Below are 24952 nucleotides of genomic sequence, written 5' to 3' on the forward strand. Positions count from 1 at the left end.
TGGAGGTATTTTAGAAATAATTAGGCAAATGCTAAAGAAAACAGCTACACAAGTTGTGAATGGTTGCCTCTGTTGAAAGGGAAATAATTAAAGGATTGGAAGGGGCAAGACAGAAAACTGCTTTTATTCATAATAGGCCTTTTGGTCCTGATTTTTAAATTTATGTATATGTGTTAATTTGATGAAAATTAAAGTTAATAAAAATAGAAGGGGGACTTCCCTGGTGGTGCAGTGGTTAAGAATCTGCCTGCCAACGCAGGGGACATGGGTTCAAGCCCTGGTCTGGGAAGATCCCACATGCCGCGGAGCTACTAAGCCCGTGCGCCACAACTACTGAGCCTGCACTCTAGAGCCCGCGAGCCACAACTACTGAGCCTGTGTGCCACAACTACTGAAGCCTGTGCATCTAGAACCTATGCTCCGCAACATGAGAAGCCACCACAGTGAGAAGCCCACGCACCTCTAGGAAGGGTAGCCCCTGCTCGCTGCAACTAGAGAAGGCCACGTGCAGCAAGACCCAACGCAGCCAAAAATAAATAAATTAATTAATTAATTAAAAAAAAATAGAAGGTGTCTTCTAGCTCTACAAGTCTGTGAAAGTAGAGTGTTTTTCATTCATAATCTGTCTTGAGGCAAATAGCTCTTTTTTCTTTCTTGAGATTTCCTTCCCTGAATACAGCTCCATGTATAAAAGTTTGTAAATAGGCCAGAATCTGTTAAACCCTGTGCTGTAGTATTGCTGAAGGCCAGAAGCATAGAGGGGAAGAAATTGAGGTAAATGAGGGGAGGGTGATAGCTGCAGACAGTGTTTACAAAGTTTCCATACCGACAAGAAAAAAGGTTTCAAGAGGCATAAGGCTAAGGAGACAAGTTGGACAGGAGAAAGGAAAAGATAACAAAAGACTGGAGAAGGAAAAAGAAAGAAAAAAAGATGAGGACAAAAATACGATAGCTTATAAAGGGAAGAGAACAGCCTCTGATTCTCTGCCCCCTCTAGCCTCTACACTGCCCACCACTACCTTTCACTAGAGCCAGAGTCCATTATCCAGTAGCTGATTCCATGTCTTAACCTTGTGTCCAAAGGTCTCACATAGGACAGTTTAATTATCATAGTATTTCACCACCTGAGATATACCTATTAGAACTTCTGGATCTATCTGCCATGTCACTTATCTTTTCTGTCATACTTTGCACTGTATTCTGAGAGAGTCTCTGGGCCAGATTTTCTGGATCAAAACTGAATCTTCAACCATATCCATTCTGCTCTTCAGTCAATCTATTGAGTTCTTTTATTTGTGGCGATCACGTTTTTAGAAATTTTTTTTCATAGAAGTCTATTACCATTTATGTATATGATAGACTTTTAAATCTGTGTGATGATAAATTTAGCATATTACTTTAGGGCTCATCTATTTTCTGTAACAACCCTTTTTCCTTCAAAGTTTCTTTCTTTCTTTGTCAAATTTGCTATCTTTCTTTTCTGCTGTTGACTTTTCTTGAATGTTTGGTAAATCAGGGCTGTCTGTCCATATATACTGAAAAAGACCTAGAATGAAACATCTTGGTAGCTAGAGTGTTTCTTTAGCTAAAGTGAGAGGCCTTTTGCTCTGGCAGTGAATGTAGGTTCTGATTATAGAGGCCCTGATTCTTAGTTGTCGTTGTGAAGGAGTGGGGGTTGGTGATGGGGAAATCCCTTGTGGCAGCCCTCACACACACTTTGGGAGATTCCCTGGGCAGAACTCCCACACTGAGTCATGTACTCACCACTTTAATCCCATGGGCAGACGCCAGAGTCAGCTGCACTCAGAGCAGGGCCTGGTGACAGCTGTTCAGTTGTCCTTTAATTATCCCAGCAATCACCCATGGCCTGTTCCTTTACCCGCTCGAATGACCACTGAACCTGGAGTTGTTCTAGTGTTCTTCTGAGAAAAACCCCCTTTTTGGAAAATCTCCTCTTTGTCCTGATGTAAGGTTTTTAGTTTAGGTCAATTTCACCATCAGTTTTATCTTTCCATCTGTTTTATCTTTCAGAAATTCTTCATTGTTCTAGTCAGCTGCCATGCTGCTTCTTTTGCCTCTCCTTCAGCTGTAGATTTGTTTTCCCCTTTTAATTTCTTCTGTTTCAGTGATAATTTTACACATCAAATAAAATATAGATGATATATTTCACATTGAACCAGAAATTTTCCTTAGGTCTATTTACATATGAGGAAACTAAGGTCATAAGTTCCAGAGAAAGAAAAGAAAACACACACAAACAAAAACTTGCCCAAAGTTATCCAGTTAGTATATGCAGAACCAGGATTTAAATTTCAGTCTGCCTGGTTTCAAAACACATTGTTTATATGCACACACACACCCATGCAGTGTGACCAAGTGATTTAAATAATTTTGTTAGAAATGTACTACAAGAGCACATCAAGAGACAACTTAGGAGGATGTTGATCAAAATATACATAATGTGCTTTCTTGGCAGTACCTTCAGAACCTCTACTATGTCCTTTTGACCATCTTTAAATTTCTATCCCTTGAGGGTGGATTTGACTTTTGAAGTTTTGTGAAGTTATTTGGAGCCAAATTTGTTGATCTGAAAAGAATAATACTTTTTAAAACATCAGAACCAAAATTAGATGTAGTTATAAGGAGTCGTATTTTCTTGAAGGACTTGTATACTGGTTAAGACAGTTCTAGAAGAATTCCAAAAATATTTGAACATTGGCAACATCACTGAAGTAAGGAATGACCTACTGAGGTGCTTGTTTTTATGTTCTATGAACATACAGATTCTGAGATGATTATTTTTAAAATATTATTAATCTGTAGTACATTAATAGTGTTCATAACTCTAAAAATAAATGTTTCACATAAAATATTTTCAGTACTTAAAAACTCCATTTTTAGTTCCCTGTTTCTGAGGTTGTGTTTAGTGTGTTGTGGCTATCGGTAGGCATTTTGCTAGTACAAAACTATAATGAATAATCTTATGTAGAGATAGTTGACCACATTTGAGAGTATATCTGAAATATAAATTCTGAACAGAATTGCTGGGTCAAAGGGTAGACAGATTTTGCCAAATGGCCTTTCTTATGCCAGTTTACACTCTAACTGATAATGTTCCTCTTTCTACACATCCTTTCTAATAAGTTGAATTATGCACTGTCTCATCTTTGCCAATTTGATGTGTTTTTTTTTAAGTATCTCAATGTAGTTTTAATCTGTATTTCTTTTGTTGTGAATTAGGTTGATCATTTTTCAATGATTTCATGTGACCTGTTTATATTCTCTGACCATATATCTATTGGGTTATTCAGTTTTTATCTTATTGATTTATAGTTCTTTTTGTATAGTAGAGAAATTAGTCAAATAAAACATTGTAACTGCTGTGCATAGTTAACAGCCAAATGTAACACAAAACTGAACCAGAAGTCTCTTTACCAACAGCTGAAGAAAATTAACTGTGAACATCACAATCACTAGATGCTGAATCAACTCTTAGTGGAGTAAAGTGTGCAAAAGCCACTCTCTTGATTAGACAATGCTTTCTACTTTGCAGAAGTTTTTAAATTTTTTAATAATATAAGTTTTTTAAGCTGGAATCACTGTGGCTCATGGGGATATAAAGTTTTCTTTTAACCATGTTTAAAATGGAGAAAATATGATGTTGAGCCCTTTGCTCAGATGATTAAAAAAAAAACAAAACCATTAATAGCTTGATCAAGAATCGCTAAGAGCTTGTTTTCTACCCCTGCTTCAGCTGCCTCTCTCCAACAGAGACTAGTAAATGCAGTAATGCGTCCCTTTAAAAATTACTATGCCTGTCTTGTGTAACATATATACATACTTACTCATGTTTGCAATAGAGACACAAACATGACCAAAAATAGTAGGTTTATTCCCTGGACAAAGAGAGATAAAGTGTGTATTTCGTAAAACATTCCAGCAAATCCTCGAATTTTTTTATGTAAGTGCGTTTCTAAAGGAAGTCCTAAATGTTGAAGTGACTTTTAGAATAAAAACCAACTTCTTTTAAGCATACAGCCTATGCAAACAAAGCTTTTAATTGAATCAGTGATTGATTTCTTTGGATTTTCCTCCCCTTTTCACCAGATTTAGCATGTGAATCTTACTTTATTTTGAAAATATTTTATCCAACTTGTTTTCTTAACGTTTTTTCCCATCAAGACTACTAAAATGAGATACTGTGTCCTATTACTGAGTCAAATAAACTATCCTGTAATACTAAGTATTGATGGTAGACAGCCATATAAATTTTCTTTGACTCTTAAATATAATTATTTTGTTTAGGTTAGATTTCTAAAATGGAATAAGATTGAAAAATTAATGTGTGGAACAGAGCAATGAGACAGCTTTAGATAATCTTTGACCAACTTCCTGATTGAAGTAATGAGAGGAATTAAGTGATTACTTTCCTATCACCGTTTATTGTTGTTGTTTGGTGTTTTTTGTTTGCTTTGTTTTTTGCTTTTTTTTTTTTTTTTCCAGACTCCTTTAGAATTTGATTTCTCTATCATTTGTCATGATAAAGAAGACAAGTTTAATTGCAGGCTATAATTCTTTGCATGTAGAAGTGAATGTGCTTTTATATGGACTCCTATATTTCATTCATACTAAATATTGAGTATATTTCACATAAAAGTGAGCCTAACATGTTTTGTGTAGTTAATAATGATCAGTATCCAGCATTAAATAAATTTGGGGAGCATCCTTAAATCTACTTATTCTCCATTCATTAGAATGAGGAATTCTACCTAATTATGTTTTTTCTTAAGCCACCAATGCTTTCTTAGTTTTTGTTTTTGTTTTTAGTTTGCTAGGGCTGCCATAATAATAAAATACCACAGACCAGTGGTATTTTATTGTCAGAAATTTATTTTCTCACAATCTGAAGGCTCGAAGTCCAAGGTTAGGGGGTTAGCAGGTTTGGTGTCTTCTGAGGCCTCTCTCACTAGCTTGCGGATGGCTTCCTTCTTACTATGTCCTCATGGCCGTCCCTCTGTCTGTGTTGTCTGTGTCCTAATCACCTCTTCTTTTAAGAACACCAGTCATATTAAATTAGAGCCCACCCTAACGACTCTATTTTAACTTAGTCACTTCACGCAAAGCCCTGTCCCCAAATACAGTCATATTCTGAAGTACTAGAGGTTAAGGCTTCAACCTATGAATTTTGTTCTCTTTAGAGATTACAAATAACCATGAGAAATACTAAAAGAAAATAAAGTAATCCTTAATCTCACAACCTAAAATCTACCAAGGATATATAGCCTACCAGCATTTTTTCTATTAATATATATGAAATAGCTTATAAAAACAGAATCATCCTGAACATAATGTCTTGGATTATACTTTTTTTCTTTTTCATTTATCAGCATGTTGTAAATATCTATACCATAATTCATTAATCAATCAGCAAATTTCTGGTATTTTATTTACAGTTCTTTCCTACTATAAATAGTACAGAAATAAACCTTTCAAAAAAATTGCCCACACAGAAATGTTCTAAAGTGCACAAATTATTTTCTTCTATTACAAGACATAATTCAACCCCTTTTTTCATTCATCATTATAGACATCAATTAATTATACTGTTATTGTACAGCTATATTCTCCGTTAACAACTGTAGAGTTTTGTCCCCAGACTGCAGTGCCCTTTAGTTTCTGTTCCTGCCTTTTATAGAACATATTTTATCTTTTACTTGCAGCTCTCATTTTATGACAGTAACACTGTCCCTACTTATAGCATATTCTAATATGATGTAGACTGAATAAGCAGTTAACCAAATTGTTATGATTGTCTTTAAAATAAATAATTTCAGACAAAGTCCTAAGTGATTCTCTTACGGTAATATATAAAAACTTTTAACATCGGACTGCCTTTGATTCAGAGAACTTTTCTCACTTTCTCATTTACTTATTATGTGGTCACATTCTAGATAATTTAAGTTTCTGAATAAGTGACTTTTGTATCACTGAGGTAGTATTTTATAGGGGAAATCTCACTCTACTGTACAATATATTACTTCTTAAAAGTATTATCATCTTATCTTCCATTGTAATATGTCCTGACTTCTTACCTTTTCTTCTTTAACCAGGATTACCTGAGCTGGAATTGGAAGCAATTGATAACCAGTTTGGACAACCAGGAAGTGGTGATCAGGTTTCATGGACAAATAATACAGTGACAGCTGTAAATCAGAATAAGCCAGAGGAGTGAGTAATACATTTTGTATATTATGAAGTATCAGATACCAACTTCTACAGCAAAGAACTACTTTTCCCAAACTAGATTCCAGCCTGTATTGGTATTTTGTGAGATATTAATAGAAGTGAAAGTTTAATGAAAAGAAAAGGATGGAGGAGGACACTGAATCAAACAGATTTATTTACTGCATGACTGCAAGGCTAGTGTACATTGTAATTATCAGGAGGCTGATAATAGTATGCAGCTGTTGTTTTATTTTTCATCTCTTACTTTTCTTTGATTGATTACCATAAAATTCCTGGGACCTGTGGATGAATTGGCCTCAGCACAACAACTGTGTTGCTCTTTATTTTGTCCAGCTTTTCTCTTTGTTTGGAGCAAGAGTGGATAAGAAGGGAAGGTACTTTCCACATCTACTCAGTGTCCCATCTTAATTAGAATTTAATTTCTTAATCCACACGGGTAGCTCCATTCCAACACATAGACTATATCTCATATATAGCAACCAAAGGATGAGTAGGTAATATTGAGTGTGGAGCCTTAACTGTGAACTGTAGTCCCATTCACCTTCCCAAAAGAAGAATCCTTATAATTACATTATTATACAAGTAGTATTAGTACTAGTATTATCTTCTATGTATTTCCAAGTTTTATGCATCAGTTGGTATCAGTTTGGATTAGACTACGTATTTCCTACGTGTAATCAACAATTTATTGCTTAACACTGAGCATGTTTCATTTTTCTAGTTTGATTTCTTTTGTAAATGGTAATCATGTCATGTTATCAATATAATTTGATCATCTTTGAAAATTAAGTAATATAATGTGTACTGTTTTGATTATGGTTCAATTATCAATAATTAATGGCACCCATAGAATAAATAGTATAAATCTTGATATAGACTAAATGATTTTTTTCTGAGTTTTTGGTTGATTTTTATTTTTTACTTCTGTTAAGAATTATTTTCTCTTAACTATGGTTAATTTTTCAGGCTATTTCTGTAAGCTAACATGAAGAATATGGAAACAAAATTCAGTGATTGACAAAATAATGAAAAATATATTCAAGCTACATACCAAACATTCATAAATTTCTGCCCATTAAGTATAGAAAATTTCATTGCATAAGAATTGGTTAAAAAAGCATCTCAACAGAGAATCTCCTAGAACTATATTTGCATATATATGTGTTTGTGTGTGTGTATTTGCATTCTTAAGGTTGAGTACTTATTTGCTATATCAGTCTTAAACTTTCTTATCTTTTGATTCTGCAGCCAGTGCATTAGTTCACAGTTAGATGAGCTTCTCTGTCCACCAACAACAGTCGAAGGAAGAAATGATGAGAAGGCTCTTCTTGAACAGCTGGTATCCTTCCTCAGTGGCAAAGATGAAACTGAGCTAGCTGAACTAGACAGAGCTCTGGGAATTGACAAACTTGTTCAGGTATTTACTAAAGTTGGCATTATTTAAATGATGGAGCCCTGAAAGCTAGAAAATTATTTTTAAGCAAGACTTTTCCGTATTACTCTCACTGTGTTTTAGCTGTTTTATAATTTACCCTTGTGAAAGTTATCAAAATATATAATAGTTAAATAATGGGCTTTTTAAACAAAAATATCGTAATAATTGGAATTAGAAATAATTAGAATTAGAGAGTTTTAGGCTTTTACTATGGAACATAATCTTAGAAGCTCCCCCTAGAATAGAATCCATATTTTATATCATCACTTCTTATTTTAGGACTTAATTTGTCCTTCATTCATGCTAGACTTCAACCTATATGTTCCATGACATTCCAACTTCCGGGTTAGCGTTTTTCAGACTTTGTAGTTAAACGATCACTTTAGTGTATCATGACCAGTATTTTTTTTTTTTTTAACATCTTTATTAGAGTATAATTGCTTTACAGTGGTGTGTCAGTTTCTGCTTTATAACAAAGTGAATCAGTTATACATATACATATGTTCCCATATCTCTTCCCTCTTGCATCTCCCTCCCTCCCACCCTCCCTATCCCACCCGTCTAGGTGGTCACAAAGCACCGAGCTGATCTCCCTGTGCTATGCGGCTGCTTCCCACTAGCTATCTGTTTTACGTTTGGTAGTGTATATATGTCCATGCCACTCTCTCACTTTGTCCCAGGTTACCCTTCCCCCTCCCCGTATCCTCAAGTCCATTCTCTAGTAGGTCTGCATCTTTATTCCCATCTTGCCCCTAGGTTCTTCTGACCATTTTCTTTTTTTTTTTTAGATTCCATATGTACATGTTAGCATACGGTATTTGTTTTTCTCTTTCTGACTTACTTCACTCTGTATGACAGTCTCTAGGTCCAACCACCTCACTACAAATAACTCAGTTTCGTTCCTTTTTATGGCTGAGTAATATTCCATTGTATATATGTGCCACATCTTCTTTATCCATTCATCTGTTGATGGACACTTAGGTTGTTTCCATGTCCTGGCTATTGTAAATAGAGCTGCAATGAACATTTTGGTACATGACTCTTTTGGAATTATGGTTTTCTCAGGGTATATGCCCAGTAGTGGGATTGCTGGGTCGTATGGTAGTTCTATTTTTAGTTTTTTAAGGAACCTCCATACTGTTCTCCATAGTGGCTGTATCAATTTACATTCCCACCAACAGTGCAAGAGGGTTCCCTTTTCTCCACACCCTCTCCAGCATTTATTGTTTGTAGATTTTTTGATGATGGCCATTCTGACCGGTGTGAGATGATCTCATTGTAGTTTTGATTTGCATTTCTCTAATGATTAATGATGTTGAGCATTCTTTCATGTGTTTGTTGGCAATCTGTATATCTTCTTTGGAGAAATGTCTATTTAGGTCTTCTGCCCATTTTTGGATTGGGTTGTTTGTTTTTTTGATATTGAGCTCATGAGTTGCTTGTATGTTTTGGAGATTAATCCTTTGTCAGTTGCTTCATTTGCAAATATTTTCTCCCATTCTGAGGGTTGTCTTTTCGTCTTGTTTATGGTTTCCTTTGCTGTGCAAGAGCTTTTAAGTTTCATTAGGTCCCATTTGTTTATTTTTGTTTTTATTTCCATTTCTCTAGGAGGTGGGTCTAAAGGATCTTGCTGTGATTTATGTCATAGAGTGTTCTGCCTATGTTTTCCTCTAAGACTTTGATGGTGTCTGGCCTTACATTTAGGTCTTTAATCCATTTTGAGTTTATTTTTGTGTATGGTGTTAGGGAATGTTCTAATTTCATTCTTTTACATGTAGCTGTCCAGTTTTCCCAGCACCACTTATTGAAGAGGCTGTCTTTTCTCCACTGTATATTCTTGCCTCCTTTATCAAAGATAAGGTGACCATATGTGCGTGGGTTTATCTCTGGGCTTTCTATCCTGTTCCATTGATCTATATTTCTGTTTTTGTGCCTGTACCATCCTGTCTTGATTACTGTAGCTTTGTAGTATAGTCTGAAGTCAGGGAGCCTAATTCCTCCAGCTCCGTTTTTCTTTCTCAAGATTGCTTTGGCTGTTCAGGGTCTTTTGTGTTTCCATACAAATTGTGAAATTTTTTGCTCTAGTTCTGTGAAAAATGCCTGTGGTAGTTTGATAGGGATTGCATTGAATCTGTAGATTGCTTTGGGTAGTAGAGTCATTTTCACAATGTTGATTCTTCCAATCCAAGAACATGGTATTTCTCTCCATCTATTTGTATCATCTTTAATTTCTTTCATCAGTGTCTTATAATTTTCTGCATACAGGTCTTTTGTCTCCTTAGGTAGGTTTATTCCTAGATATTTTATTCTTTTTGTTGCAATGGTAAATGGGAGTGTTTCCTTAATTTCACTTTCAGATTTTTCATCATTAGTGTATAGGAATGCAAGAGATTTCTGTGCATTAATTTTGTATCCTGCTACTTTACCAAATTCATTGACTAACTCTAGTAGTTTTCTGGTAGCATCTTTAGGATTCTCTATGTATAGTATCATGTCATCTGCAAACAGTGACAGCTTTACTTCTTCTTTTCCAATTTGGATTCCTTTTATTTCTTTTTCTTCTCTGATTGCTGTTGCTAAAACTTCCACAACTATGTTGAATAATAGTGGTGAGAGTGGGCAACCTTGTCTTGTTCCTGATCTTAGTGGAAATGGTTTCAGTTTTTCACCATTGAGGACAATGTGGGTTTGTCATATATGGCCTTTATTATGTTGAGGAAAGTTCCCTCTATGCCTACTTTCTGCAGGGCTTTTATCATAAATGGGTGTTGAATTTTGTCGAAAGCTTTCTCTGCATCTATTGAGATGATCATATGGTTTTTCTCCTTCAATTTGTTAATATGGTGTATCACGTTGATTGATTTGCGTATATTGAAGAATCCTTGCATTCCTGGGATAAACCCCACTTGATCATAGTGTATGATCCTTTTAATGTGCTGTTGGATTCTGTTTGCTAGTATTTTGTTGAGGATTTTTGCATCTATGTTCATCAGTGATATTGGCCTGTAGTTTTCTTTCTTTGTGACATCTTTGTCTGGTTTTTGTATCAGGGTGATGATGGCCTTGTAGAATGAATTTGGGAGTGTTCCTCCCTCTGCTGTATTTTGGAAGAGTTTGAGAAGGATAGGTGTTAGCTCTTCTCTAAATGTTTGATAGAATTCGCCTGTGAAGCCATCTGGTCCTGGACTTTTGTTTGTTGGAAGATTTTTAATCACAGTTTCATTTTCAGTGCTTGTGATTGTCTGTTCATATTTTCTGTTTCTTCCTGGTTCAGTCTTGGAAGGTTGTGCATTTCTAAGAATTTGTCCATTTCTTCCAGGTTGTGCATTTTATTGGCATATAGCTGCTTGTAGTAATCTCTCATGATCCTTTGTATTTCTGCAGTGCCAGTTGTTACTTCTCCTTTTTCATTTCTAATTCTATTGATTTGAGCCTTCTCCCTTTTTTTCTTGATAAGTCTGGCTAATGGTTTATCAATTTTGTTTATCTTCTCAAAGAACCAGCTTTTAGTTTTATTGATCTTTGCTATCGTTTCCTTCATTTCTTTTTCATTTATCTCTGATCTGATCTTTATGATTTCTTTCCTTCTGCTAACTTTGGGGTTTTTTTGTTCTTCTTTCTCTAATTGCTTGAGGTGTAAGGTTAGGTTGTTTATTTGAGATGTTTCTTGTTTCTTAAGGTAGGCTTATATAGCTATAAACTTCCCTCTTAGAACTGCTTTTGCTGCATCCCATAGGTTTTGGGTCGTTGTGTTTTCATTGTCATTTGTTTCTAGGTATTTTTTGATTTCCTCTTTGATTTCTTCAGTGATCTCTTGGTTATTACGTAGTGTGTTGTTTAGCCTCCATGTGTTTGTATTTCTTACAGATTTTTTCCTGTAATTGATATCTAGTCTCATAGCGTTGTGGTCGGAAAAGATACTTGATACGATTTCAATTTTCTTAAATTTACCAAGGCTTGATTTGTGACCCAAGATATGATCTATCCTGGAGAATGTTCCATGAGCACTTGAGAAGAATGTGTATTCTGTTGTTTTTGGATGGAATGTCCTATAAATATTAATTAAGTCCGTCTTGTTTAATGTATCATTTAAAGCTTGTGTTTCCTCATTTATTTTCATTTTGGATGATCTGTCCATTGGTGACAGTGGGGTGTTAAAGTCCCCTACTATGATTGTGTTACTGTCGATTTCCCCTTTTATGGCTGTTAGTATTTGCCTTATGTATTGAGGTACTCCTATGTTGGGTGCATAAATGTTTATAATTGTTATATCTTCTTCTTGGATTGATCCCTTGATCATTATGTAGTGTCCTTCTTTGTCTCTTGTGATAGTCTTTGTTTTAAAGTCTATTTTGTCTGATATGAGAATTGCTACTCCATCTTTCTTTTGATTTACATTTGCATGGAATATCTTTTTCCATCCCCTCACTTTTAGTCTGTATGTGTCCCTAGGTCTGAAGTGGGTCTCTTGTAGACAGCATATATGCGGGTCTTGTTTTTGTATCCATTCAGCCAGTCTATGTCTTTTGGTTGGAGCATTTAATCCATTTACATTTAAGGTAATTATCAATATGTATGTTCCTATTACCATTTTCTTAATTGTTTTGGGTTTATTATTGTAGGTCTTTTCCTTCTCTTGTGTTTCCTGCCTAGAGAAGTTCCTTTAGCATTTGTTGTAAAGCTGGTTTGGTGGTGCTGAATTCTGTTAGCTTTTGCTTGTCTGTAAAGCTTTTAATTTCTCCGTCAAATCTGAATGAGATCCTTGCTGGGTAGAGTAATCTTGGTTGTAGGTTTTTCTCTTTCATCACTTTAAATATGTCCTGCCACTCCCTTCTGGCTTGCAGAGTTTCTGCTGAAAGATCAGCTGTTAACCTTTTGGGGATTCCCTTATGTGTTACTTGTTGTTTTTCCCTTGCTGCTTTTAATATTTGTTCTTTGTATTTAATTTTTGATAGTTCGATTAATATGTGTCTTGGCGTGTTTCTCCTTGGATTTATCCTGTATGGGACTCTCTGTTCTTCCTGGACTTGATTAACTATTTCCTTTCCCATATTAGGGAAGTTTTCAACTATAATCTCTTCAAATATTTTCTCAGTCCCTTTCTTTTTCTCTTCTTCTTCTGGGACCCTATAATTCGAATGTTGGTGCGTTAAATGTTGTCCCAGAGGTCTCTGAGACTGTACGCAATTCTTTTCATTCTTTTTTCTTTATTCTGCTCTGCAGTAGTTATTTCCACTATTTTATCTTCCAGGTCACTTATCCGTTCTTCTGCCTCAGTTATTCTGCTATTGATCCCTTCTAGAGAGTTTTTAATTTCATTTATTGTGTTGTTCATCTCTGTTTGTTTGCTCTTTAGTTCCTCTAGGTCCTTGTTAAACGTTTCTTGTATTTTCTCCTTTCTATTTCCAAGATTTTGGATCATCTTTACTATCATTATTCTGAATTCTTTTTCAGGTAGACTGCCTATTTCCTCTTCGTTTGTTAGGTCTGGTGGGTTTTTGCCTTGCTCCTTCATCTGCTGTGTGTTTCTCTTTCTTCTCATTTTGCTTAACTTACTGTGTTTGGGGGTCTCCTTTTCACAGGCTGCAGGTTCGTAGTTTCCGTCGTTTTTGGTGTCTGTCCCCAGTGGCTAGGTTGGTTCAGTGGGTTGTGTAGGCTTCCTGGTAGAGGGGACTAGTGCCTGTGTTCTGGTGGATGAGGCTGGATCTTGTCTTTCTGGTGGGCAGGTCCACGTCTGGTGGTGTGTTTTGGGGTGTCTGTGGCCTTATTATGATTTTAGGCAGCCTCTCTGCTAATGGATGGGGTTGTGTTCCTGTCCTGCTAGTTGTTTGGCATAGGGTGTCCTGCACTGTAGCTTGCTGGTCGTTGAGTGGAGCTGGGTCTTGGCATTGAGATGGAGACCTCTGGGAGATTTTCGCCGTTTGATATTACGTGGAACTGGGAGGTCTCTTGTGGACCAGTGTCCTGAACTTGGCTCTCCCACCTCAGTGGCACAGCCCTTACGCCTGGCTGGAGCACCAAGAGCCTGTCCTCCACACGACTCAGAATAAAAGGGAGAAAAAAAAGAAAGAAAGAAAGAAGAAGATAAAATAAAATAAAATAAAGTAAAATAAAATAAAATAAAGTTATTAAAATAAAAAATAATAATTAAGAAAAAAATTTTTTAAGTAATTAAAAAAAAAAACGGACAGACAGAACCCTAGGACAAATGGTAAAAGTAAAGCTGTACAGACAAAATCACACACAGAAGCATACACATACACACTCACAAAAAGAGAAAAAGGGGGAAAAATATATATATTGTTGCTCCCAAAGTCCACCTCCTCAATTTGGGATGATTTGTTGTCTATTCAGGTAGTCCACAGATGCAGGGTAAATCAAGTTGATTGTGGAGATTTAATCCGCTGCTCCTGAGGCTGCTGGGAGAGATTTCCCTTTCTCTTCTTTGTTCGCACAGCTCCCGGGGTTCAGCTTTGGATTTGGTCCCGCCTCTGCGTGTAGGTCGCCTGAGGGCGTCTGTTCTTCGCTCACACAGGACGGTGTTAAAGGAGCAGCTGATTAGGGGGCTCTGGCTCACTCAGGCCGGGGGGAGGGAGGGGTACGGATGCGGGGCGAGCCTTCGGCGGCAGAGGCCGACATGACATTGCACCAGCCTGAGGCACGCTGTCTGTTCTCCCGGGGAAGTTGTCCCTGGATCACGGGACCCTGGCAGTGGCGGGCTGCACAGATTCCCGGGAGGGGCGGTGTGGATAGTGACCTGTGCTCGCACACAGGCTTCTTGGTGGCGGCAGCAGTGGCCTTAGCGTCCCATGCCCATCTCTGGGGTCTGCGCTGATAGCCACGGCTCACACCCGTCTCTGGAGCTCGTTTAAGCGGTGCTCTTAATCCCCTCTCCTCATGCACCAGGAAACAAAGAGGCAAGAAAAAGTCTCTTGTCTCTTCGTCAGCTGCAGACTTTTTCCCCCGGGCTCCCTCCCGGCTAGCCGTGGCGCACTAGCCCCCTTCAGGCTGTGTTCACGCAGCCAACCCCAGTCCTCTCCCTGGGATCCGACCGAAGCCCAAGCCTCAGCTCCCAGCCCCCACTCGCCCCGGCGGGTGAGCAGACAAGCCTCTCGGGCTGGTGAGTGCTGGTCAGCACCGCTCCTCTGTGCGGGAATCTCTCGGCTTTGCCCTCTGCACCCCTGTGGCTGCACTCTCCTCTGCAGCTCCAAAGCTTGCCCCCTCTGCCACTCGCAGTCTCCACCGCGAAGGGGTTTCCTAGTGTGTGGAGACCTTTCCTCCTTCACAGCTCCCTCCCAGTGGTGCAGGTCCCATCCCTATTCTTTTGTGTCTGTTTTTTCTTTTTTCTTTTGCCCTACCCAGGTACGTGGGGAGTTTCTTGCCTTTTGGGAGGTCTGAGGTCTTCTGCGTTCCGTAGGTGTTCTGTAGGAGTTGTTCCACATGTAGATGTATTTCTGATGTATTTGTGGGGAGGAAGGTGATCTCTGCGTCTTACTCTTCCGCCATCTTGAAGCTCCTCCTTCTCTCATAAAGAATGCTCAGAAATTCTTGGGTGGGTCCAAGGGGGGCAGAAGGTGGCTGTGGGGTCAGCTGGTGGGCACAATTATCACATGGCTCCCTCTGATGGGTCTGCAACTCGATGTGGAATAGTGAATAAAAGGGTCAGTTCATCCTCAGGGTTCCTATGATTCACTCTAGAGGCCGCCATCAGTATTTTTTTAATGGAGTAGAACAATGTAGAATACAGAGTATCAGAATGCAGAAAAAGGGGAAGTTATGTTTCATGAAACTCTGTTTTCAGTTACACACACACACACACACACACACACACACAATAGGTCACAATTTAAATTACATTTCTTACAATGAGTAATAGTCAAAAAGTTTTGACTATTGCATTCTGTTAGGTCAGCTATGAATTTTTTTTCAAATGAGATAAAAGCATGATTTCTGTATTTGAGATAGAAAAATTAATCCCTCCTTTAGGAATCTACTTCTCATGGTAACCCATTAAATGTAACATTTGTTGATTCTTAGACTTTGCAGTGAGGTTCTTTTAAAACCATTTAGCTTTATTTTATTGATGTAAGGCCCTTATTTTAACCATATTTTCATCTCTTTACTGAGATTTTAAACATCTCAGTTAATCTATTACTCCATTTCAGAAGTAACTTTTATAAGTGATTCCTTTAAGTAGCAAACTTCTGGAGAGCTTCATGAATTCAGCATGAATATATTATTATGAAACTTTCTAGAGATAACATGCTCTCAGATCCAAAATCATATAGAGAAGCATGTCATTTATTGCCAGAAATTTATTTGTAAAATGTTCTGGCTTATTTTCCAACAGGGAGGTGGATTAGATGTATTATCAGAGAGATTTCCACCACAACAAGCAACACCACCATTGATGATGGAAGAAAGACCCAATCTTTATTCCCAGCCTTATTCTTCTCCTTCGCCTACTGCCAATCTCTCTAGCCCTTTCCAAGGCATGGTCAGGCAAAAACCTTCACTGGGGACTATGCCTGTTCAAGTAACACCTCCTCGAGGTGCTTTTTCACCTGGCATGGGCATGCAGACCAGGCAGACTCTAAACAGACCTCCAGCTGCACCCAACCAACTTAGACTTCAACTTCAACAGCGATTACAAGGACAACAGCAGGTGAGTACTCTTGTTCAGCTGGTGATCCTTTTTAAAGGTATGTGCTAACTCTCTCTCTCTGTAATAAGACAGCCCAATTGCTACAATAAAGGTATCAAGTCCACTCCCAGAATCTTTATGACTCAAAAAGTCATCCTTGGTCTTAGGATAAGAATAAGGGACATTCATTCAATTAAAGACTTCTAGCTCATAACAAAGTACTTTGACACCAACAGTTTAAAAGGAATTTACTTTTTTTTTTTGAGATAAGAAATATTTAGGATGGACATCATATAATTATTAAATTAATAAAATTGAAACATTGATTAATTTCTAAAGTAGAGCATCAAGAGATACTGTTTATCAGACTCACAGACTTAGAGAATGAACTTAACGGTTACCAGGGGGAAGGGTGGCGGGAAAGGATAGTTAGGGAGTTTGGGATTGACATGTACACACTGCTATATTTAAAATGGATAACCAACAAGGACCTACTGTATAGCACAGGAACTCTGCTCAATGTTATGTGGCAGCCTGGAGGGGAGGGGAGTTTGGGGCAGAATGGATACATGTATATGTATGGCTGAGTCGCTTTGCTGTGCACCTGAAACTATCACAACATTGTTAATCAGCTATACTCCAATATAAAATAAAAAGTTTAAAAAAAAGAGAGAGAGATTGTTTATAATTGAACACAAAATGAAGTTTATGTTGTTTGTAGTTAGAGTGATTAAAGCCTAATGATGTCATAATACTAAGAGGACAGAGGGAGGGATAGTTTGGGGGTTCTGGGTGAGTTAAGTATTTTCTCTCATGACAAATAATGAGTAGGTATAATGACATAAATATTTAAGATTGTATAAGCAGCAGTTATAGAGATAATCATCAAGAACCAAAAACCCAAACTGTTAAAAGTATCGTTTCTGGGAAGTAGGACCGGGACTGTAGATTGTTGCTTCTTGTTATTAATCTTTTGTATTTTTTTAACCATATGTCTGTATTGCTTTGAAGTTTTAAAAAAGCATTTAAAGAAATTCCCTGGAACCTTACTAATAGAGAAAGGAAGAGGAAGAAGGAGCTAAATTATATTAGACAGGCAGCATGATAAGATGACTGTAAGAGTTAGCTCTAGTTTCAAGTCCTAGTTTTAACCTTTTCTGAGGTGGGTTGATAGTCAAATTATTTAGCCTTTTAAAGCCTCTGATTCCTCATCTGTAAAAAGAATCTAATAAATAATTCCTTTACCTCATAGCTGTTGTGTGGATTAAATGAGATAATAGATGTAGAGCACAGATGTAAAGCTCTTAGCACAGTGCCTGGCATGTAGTCCCACTTAGTAAATACTAGCTATTATTATAAAACTGTATTCAGTAAATATAACAAATAATATAAAATGTGCTTCCATTCCACTTAAAAGGAGGAAGATGATGAAAGGGAGAAAGAGACAGATGACATAGGATGAAAAATGTTTTTAATGGTAGACTAAGGAATAATTTTTAAATGCTGGAGTGGAATAAAGGACACAAAGAGGAATTAAGGGAAGAGAAAGAAGAAAACAGAAACAAAGGAAACAATAATACGTTCTGAGTATTGTTTAAGATAAACTACTTCTTGTTATAGCTTGTCATTCATTATTAGATAGCACAATAAGAAATACTTAATAGTTCCCCTGTGTTGAATTTTTCACAAAATATATTTAGGGGGACTGTACTAGTTACTGAGATGAATACAAAGAATAAAAGATATAGGCAATTTTCAGAACTTACAATCAGCTTGGGGTATTCAAAACATAGTGTACAGTCAGCCCTCTGTATCTGCAGGTTCCGCATCTGCAGATTAAACCAACTGTGGATCAGAACGAGTATTTTTTAAAAATTCCAGAAAGTCCCAAAAAGCAAAATTTTCTGGCAATGAAAACTGCCTGATAAAAGAATAAGCTTCCTGAAAGAACTCTTTGTTTTGGCAAGAATTTATGTGGTGGCTGAATCAGGGTTCTCAACCTCATCACTATGAGCATTTGGGGACTGGTACATTGAAGGATGTTTAGCAACATCCCTGGCCTCTACCCACCAGATACTAGTAGCAACCCCTCCCCAAGCTGTGGTAACCAAGAATGTCGTCATATATTGCCAACTCTTCCTTATGGGGCAGAAGTCACCCCTGGTTGAGAACCTCTTGGCCAGATAATCATCTTTCAGGTTTACTGTAGAAGGACTTCTTGCTAAGGCACTGGAAAAAAATCCATTCAGGCAGGTAAAGTGACAGCAAACCTGAATTGTGTGTGTGTGCACATGTGTGCATTTTATACATATAGGCTGGGTTTGTGCTCTTCCACTGGCCTCAAGCACCACATCTCCTTTAGTAACACAAGCCTGGCGGTGTGACCTTTAAAGGCTTTTGAATTTGTGTAACCAGCTCTAAGGATTATCAGCTTCTCTCTTCCCACTCCCTAACCCCCCAAAGGTTAAGGTTTTGGAGGAGATAAAGGATATGGTGATCCTTTTAGGAAGACTTCCTTGGAAGAAGTAGAATTTGACCTGCTTACTGGAAAATGGGTAGCATCTTAGTAATCAGAAAGAAGGAGCAGTTTAGAGTGAGACTGTTGTACACAGCATTAGTTAGGTTGTACACACAGATAGTCAAGGGGAGGGGAAGATAAACTGAGTTTTTCCAAGGGCAGGAATAATTTTTCTTTAACAGAAAGTCCTTGTAGATTGCTGCTTTTAGAATAATTCCTTCTACTTCTAAAAGTAACCTATTTATTTTCTAAGGTTTTGATTTATTTTCTAAGGTTCTTTTCTCACTTTTACTAGTTCTCAAGCATTTTTCCTCTGTCCCCACCCATTTCATTTTCATGTTATCTCACAATTCAAAGAATATATAAAGCTGTAAGCTTGGAATCCCAACTCCCACACTTCTGGCAATTTTACTTCTCTTCATCGCTAAGTATTAATGTATTTTCACCTATCCTCATTGCCTTCTCTTCTGTTTTTAGACTTGCTGTTCTTTCTGCCTTGAGTTAACTCTACCATCCTCTTTGCCACCTGGCATTCTCATCTTTCAAGGTCCCGTTGAGCTCACTCATGCTCTTGGTCCCTGCCTTCAGGTCCTAGGCTAAGTTAGTTGCTCCCCCAGTGCTTGCTGCTCTACATCTCTCTATATATGCAGTGTAGCACTTGTGCGTTGCACTTCTGTGTTGGCCTCTGCCACTCAACAGAGAGTTCCCAGAAAATAGAAATTTGCTCACTTTTGTAGCCTGAAAACTTTATATACTATCTTGCATATACTGAGTTTTTTGATAAATCTTTGTAAAACTTATGGTTCATTTAAACTTATGTTCAAGGTCTGTTGAGTTTAAGAAGTATGTAGATTTTCATACTTAAGTATTTTAGAACCATAATATTGGTTATCTTTATTTTTGACGTGATTCTGAATGTTTTATCCTATTCCACAGTGCCGTGCCTGAAAGTTGTAATTTTAATATTTATATTATATTGGGCTTTTCCCTCCAAATCAATTTGTTTTCTAATCTAATGGGAGTCAAAAAATGAATGAAACTACAGTTAAGAATTGAGCTTTTTGGAGATAGCTGTTTGCAGCTCTTTGGATTCTCTTATAAAATTTTCATAGGCTTTCTAGTTTGCAAATAGTATATTAAAATATATTAAATGTATTAAATATGAATATAATAAAATACATTGATATGTCAATGTATTTTATAAATAATTTATATATTATTAAGTACCGTATAAACACAAAACAGTATTGATAATTATTACTGTTATCTCTCTGAAAAGTTTATTCATATCAAATTGTTGAGTAAGAAATCCTTTAAACAATAGATTGTTTATCAGGAGATATCACTTCTAAGGATGCTTGTTTTGTTATTTGATAAAGTTAAGGCATGCCTATGACCTGGAATCCTAAGCCTGATATAGATATTATCTTTCAAACTAATGTTCCGTAGAAGATTGTTCTAGGAGATAATAATAAATGTTAATGACTATATGTCAGAAAAAAAGGTTCATGATAAATAAATTGCATAGTTTATCCCCTTCTTGGAGTTCTGCACTGTGCTTTGGCCAATTAAAGGCTCATAGAATTAATACAGTAAAGAAATCTGTTTCACTTTGTGTAACCCATTATTTCCAATGCTTAATACAGCACAGCATGCTATTTTCCTGGCACATCTATTAATATCCTGCAGAACAATGTTCTTTAGAACACCAATTTGGGAAATGCTGGTCTAAAGTAATTACTTCTTCTAGTTAAATAAATAATCCATTTTCTCAGACCATTTGTTTCTTATATAATTCTCTCCAGCTAATGAAATTACGTTGGATTTTCCCCAAATATGTACCCATCAGACAGGTACCCTCCAAGTCAGAAGTACCTCAACTTTTCCATTCATCTTCCAGACCTTTATAGAATGTTCCCTATTGTATATTTACTTTTTTACTCACGACAGTTTAAGACCTAAGGCTGATGTTTCTTTTCTCTCCATTATTGCATGTGTCTGAAATAACTAAGTTTTTTTTAAAAATTTTTATTGGAGTGTAGTTGCTTTACAATGTTGTGTTAGTTTCTACCGTACAGCAAAGTCAATCAGTTATACGTATACATATATCTCCTCTTTTCTGGATTTCCTTGCCATTTAGGTCACCACAGAGCATTGAGTAGAGTTCCCTATACTATACAGTAGGTTCTCATCAGTTATTTATTTTATACATAGTATCAATAGTGTATATATGTCAATCCCAGTCTCCCAATTCCTCCCACCCCCACCCCCACATCCCCCTTGGTATCCATATGTGTGTTCTCTAGTCTGTGTCTCTATTTCTGCTTTGTAAATAAGATCATCTATACCAATTTGTTCAGATTCCACATATATGCATTAATATACGATATTTGTTTATCTCTTTCTGACTTAACTTCACTCTGTCTGACAGTCTCTAGGTCCATCCACGTCTCTACAAATTACCCAGTTTCATTCCATTTTATGGCTGAGTAATATTCCATTGTATATATGTACCACATCTTCTTTATCCATTCATCTGTCAATGGACATTTAGATTGCTTTCATGTCCTGGCTGTTGTAAATAGTGCTGCAGTGAACATTGGGGTGCATGTGTCTTTTTGAATTATGGTTTTCTCTAGGTATATGCCCAGTAGTGGGATTGCTGGGTCACGTGGTAGTTCTATTTTTAGTTTTTCAAGGACCTTCCATACTGTTCTCCATAGTGGCTGTATCAGTTTACATTCCCACCAACAGCACAAGAGGGTTCCCTTTTCTCCACACCCTCTCCAGCATTTGTTGTTTGTAGATTTTGAGATGATGGCCATTCTGACCAGTGTGAGGTGATATCTCACTGTAGTTTTGATTTGCATTTCTCTAATAATTAGTGATGTTGAGCATTCTTTCATGTGTTTGTTGGCCATCTGTATGCCTTCTTTGGAGAAATGTCTATTTAGGTCTTCTGCCCATTTTTTGATTGGGTTGTTTGTTTTTCTGATATTGAGCTGCATGAGCTGTTTATATATTCTGGAGATTAATCCTTTGTCAGTTGCTTTGTTTGCAAATATTTTCTCCCATTCTGAGGGTTGTTTTTTCATATTGTTTATGGTTTCCTTTGCTTTGCAAAAGCTTTTAAGTTTAATTAAGTCCTATTTGTTTATTTTTCTTTTTATTTCCATTACTCTAGGAGGTAGGTCAAAAAAGATCTTGATGCAATTTATGTCAAAGAGTGTTCTGCCTATGTTTTCCTCTAAGAGTCTTATAGTGTCTGGCCTTACATTTAGGTCTTTAATCAATTTTGAGTTTATTTTTGTGTATGGTGTTAGGGAGTGTTGTAATTTCATTCTTTTATATGTAGCTGTCCAGTTCTCCCAGCACCACTTATTTTTTTTTTAATAAATGTATTTATTTTATTTATTTATTATTTTTGGCTGCATTGGGTCTTCGTTGCTGTGCGGACCTTCTCTAGTTGCGGCAAGCGGGGGCTACTCTTTGTTGTGGTGCGCGGGCTTCTCGCTGTGGTGGCTTCTCTTGTTGCGGAGCACAGGCTTTAGGCACGTGGGCTTCAGTAGTTGTGGCTCGTGGGCTCTAGAGTGCAGGCTCAGTAGTTGTGGCACACGGGCTTAGTTGCTCCGCAGCATGTGGCATCTTCCTGGACCAGGGCTCGAACCCGTGTCCCCTGCATTGGCAGGCAGATTCTTAACCACTGCGCCACCAGGGAAGCCCTCCCAGCACCACTTATTGAAGAGGCTATCTTTTCTCCATTGTATATTCTGGCCTCCTTTCTTATAGATTAGGTGACCACAGGTGCGTGGGTTTATCTCTGGGCTTTCTATCCTGTTCCATTGATCTATATTTCTGTTTTTGTGCCAGTACCATACTGTCTTGTTACTGTAGCCCTGTAGTATAGTGTGAAGTCAGGGAGCATGATTCCTTCAGCTTCGTTTTTTTTTTTTTTTTTTTCCCTCAACATTGCTTTTGCTGTTCGAGGTCTTTTGTGTTTCCGTACAAATTGTAACATTTTTTTGTTCTAGTTCTGTGAAAAATGCCACTGATAATTTGAAAAGGATTGCATTGAATCTGTAGATTGTTTTGGGTAGTACAGTCATTTTCACAATATTGATTCTTCCAATCCAAGAACATGGTGTGTCTCTCCATCTGTTTGTGTTGTCTTTGATTTCTTTCATCAGTATCTTATAGTTTTCTGCGTACAGGTCTTTTGCCTCCTTAGGTAGGTTTATTCCTAGGTATTTTATTCTTTTTGTTGCAGTGGTGAATGGGATTGTTTCCTTAATTTCTCTTTCTGATCTTTCATTGTTAGTGTATAGGAATGCAAGGTATTTCTGTGTATTAATTTTGTATCCTGTGACTTTACTAAATTCCTTGATGAGCTCTAATAGTTTTCTGGTGGCATCTTTAGGATTTTCTTTATATAGTATCATGTCATCTGCAAACAATGACAGTTTTACCTCTTCTTGGCGAATTTGTATTCCTTTTATTTCTTTTTCTTCTCTGATTGCTGTGGCTAGGACTTCCAAAACTATGTTGAATAATAGTGGTGAGAGTGGGCACCCTTGTCTTGTTCCTGATTTTAGAGGAAATGCTTTCAGTTTTTCACCATTGAGAATAATGTTTGCTGTGGATTTGTCATATATGGCCTTTATTATGTTGAGGTAGTTTCCCTCTATGCTCACTTTCTGGAGAGTTTTTTTTTCATAAATGGGTGTTGAATTTTGTCGAAAGCTTTTTCTGCATCTATTGAGATGATCATATGGTTTTTGTTCTTCAATTTGTTAATACGGTGTATCACATTTATTGATTTGCATATATTGAAGAGTCTTTGCATCCCTGATATAAATCCCACTTGATTATGGTGTATGATCCATTCAATGTGTTGCTGGGCTCAGTTTGCTAGTATTTTGTTAAGGATTTTTGCATCTATATTCATCAGTGATATTGGCCTGTAATTTTCATTTTTTTGTGAGATCGTTGTCTGGTTTTTGTATCAGGGTGATGGTGGCCTTGTAGAATGAATTTGGGAGTGTTCCTCCCTCTGCTGTATTTTGGAAGAGTTTGAGAAGGATAGGTGTTAGCTCTTCTCTAAATGTTTGATAGAATTCGCCTGTGAAGCCATCTGGTCCTGGACTTCTGTTTGTTTGAAGATTTTCACAGTTTCAATTTCAGTGCTTGTGATTGGTCTGTTCCTATTTTCTGTTTCTTCCTGGTTCAGTCTTGGAAGGTTGTATGTTTCTAAGAATTTGTCCATTTCTTCCAGGTTGTCCATTTTATTGGCATATAGTTGCTTGTAGTAGTCTCTTACGATCCTTTGTATTTCTGCGGTGTCAGTTGAAACTTCTCCTTTTTCATTTCTAATTTTATTGATTTGAGTCCTCTCCCTTTTTTTCTTGATGGGTCTGACTAAAGGTTTATCAATTTTGTTTATCTTCTCAAAGAACCGACTTTTAGTTTTATTGATTTTTGCTATTGTTTTCTTTGTTTCTCTTTCATTTATTTCTGCTCTGATCTTTATGATTTCTTTCCTTCTAGTAACTTTGGGTTTTGTTTGTCCTTCTTTCTCTAGTTGCTTTAGGTGTAAGGTTAGGTTGTTTATTTGAGATTTTTCCTGTTTCTTGAGGTAGGATTATATTGCTATAAACTTCCCTCTTAGAACTGCTCTTGCTGCCACCCATAGGTTTTGGGTCATCGTGTTTTCATTGTCATTTGTTTCTAGGTATTTTTTGATTTTCTTTTTGATTTCTTCAGTGATCTCTTGGTTACATAGTAGCACATTGTTTAGCCTCCATGTGTTTGTGTTTTTCGCAGTTCTTTTTCCTGTAATTGATTTCTAATCTCATAGCATTGTGGTCAGAAACGATGGTTGATACGATTTCAGTTTTCTTAAATTTACCAAGGCTTGATTTGTGACCCAAGATGTGATCTATCCTGGAGAATGTCCTGTGTGCACTTGAGGAGAAAGTGTATTCTGCTGCTTTCAGATGTAATGTCCTATAAATATCAATTAAGTCTATCTGGTCTCATGTGTTATTTAAGGCTTGTGTTTCCTTATTAATTTTCTGTCTGGATGATCTATCCATTGGAGTTAGTGGAGTGC

General features: G+C 37.0%; 1 protein-coding gene across 10 annotated transcripts in view; it reads left to right on the forward strand.

Moving 5' to 3' along the window:
• Positions 1-24952, forward strand: part of NCOA1 (nuclear receptor coactivator 1) — a 264345-nt gene that overhangs the window by 205797 nt on the left and 33596 nt on the right. For all 10 annotated transcript variants that reach the window (XM_068564107.1, XM_068564108.1, XM_068564105.1 and 7 more), the window contains 3 exons: positions 6111-6228; positions 7495-7663; positions 16032-16346. In XM_068564107.1, coding sequence (XP_068420208.1) covers positions 6111-6228; positions 7495-7663; positions 16032-16346 — 602 coding nt within the window. The remainder of the gene's footprint in view (positions 1-6110; positions 6229-7494; positions 7664-16031; positions 16347-24952) is intronic.

Source organism: Eschrichtius robustus, chromosome 15, assembly GCF_028021215.1.
Source record: "Eschrichtius robustus isolate mEscRob2 chromosome 15, mEscRob2.pri, whole genome shotgun sequence".
Taxonomy (NCBI): domain Eukaryota; kingdom Metazoa; phylum Chordata; class Mammalia; order Artiodactyla; family Eschrichtiidae; genus Eschrichtius; species Eschrichtius robustus.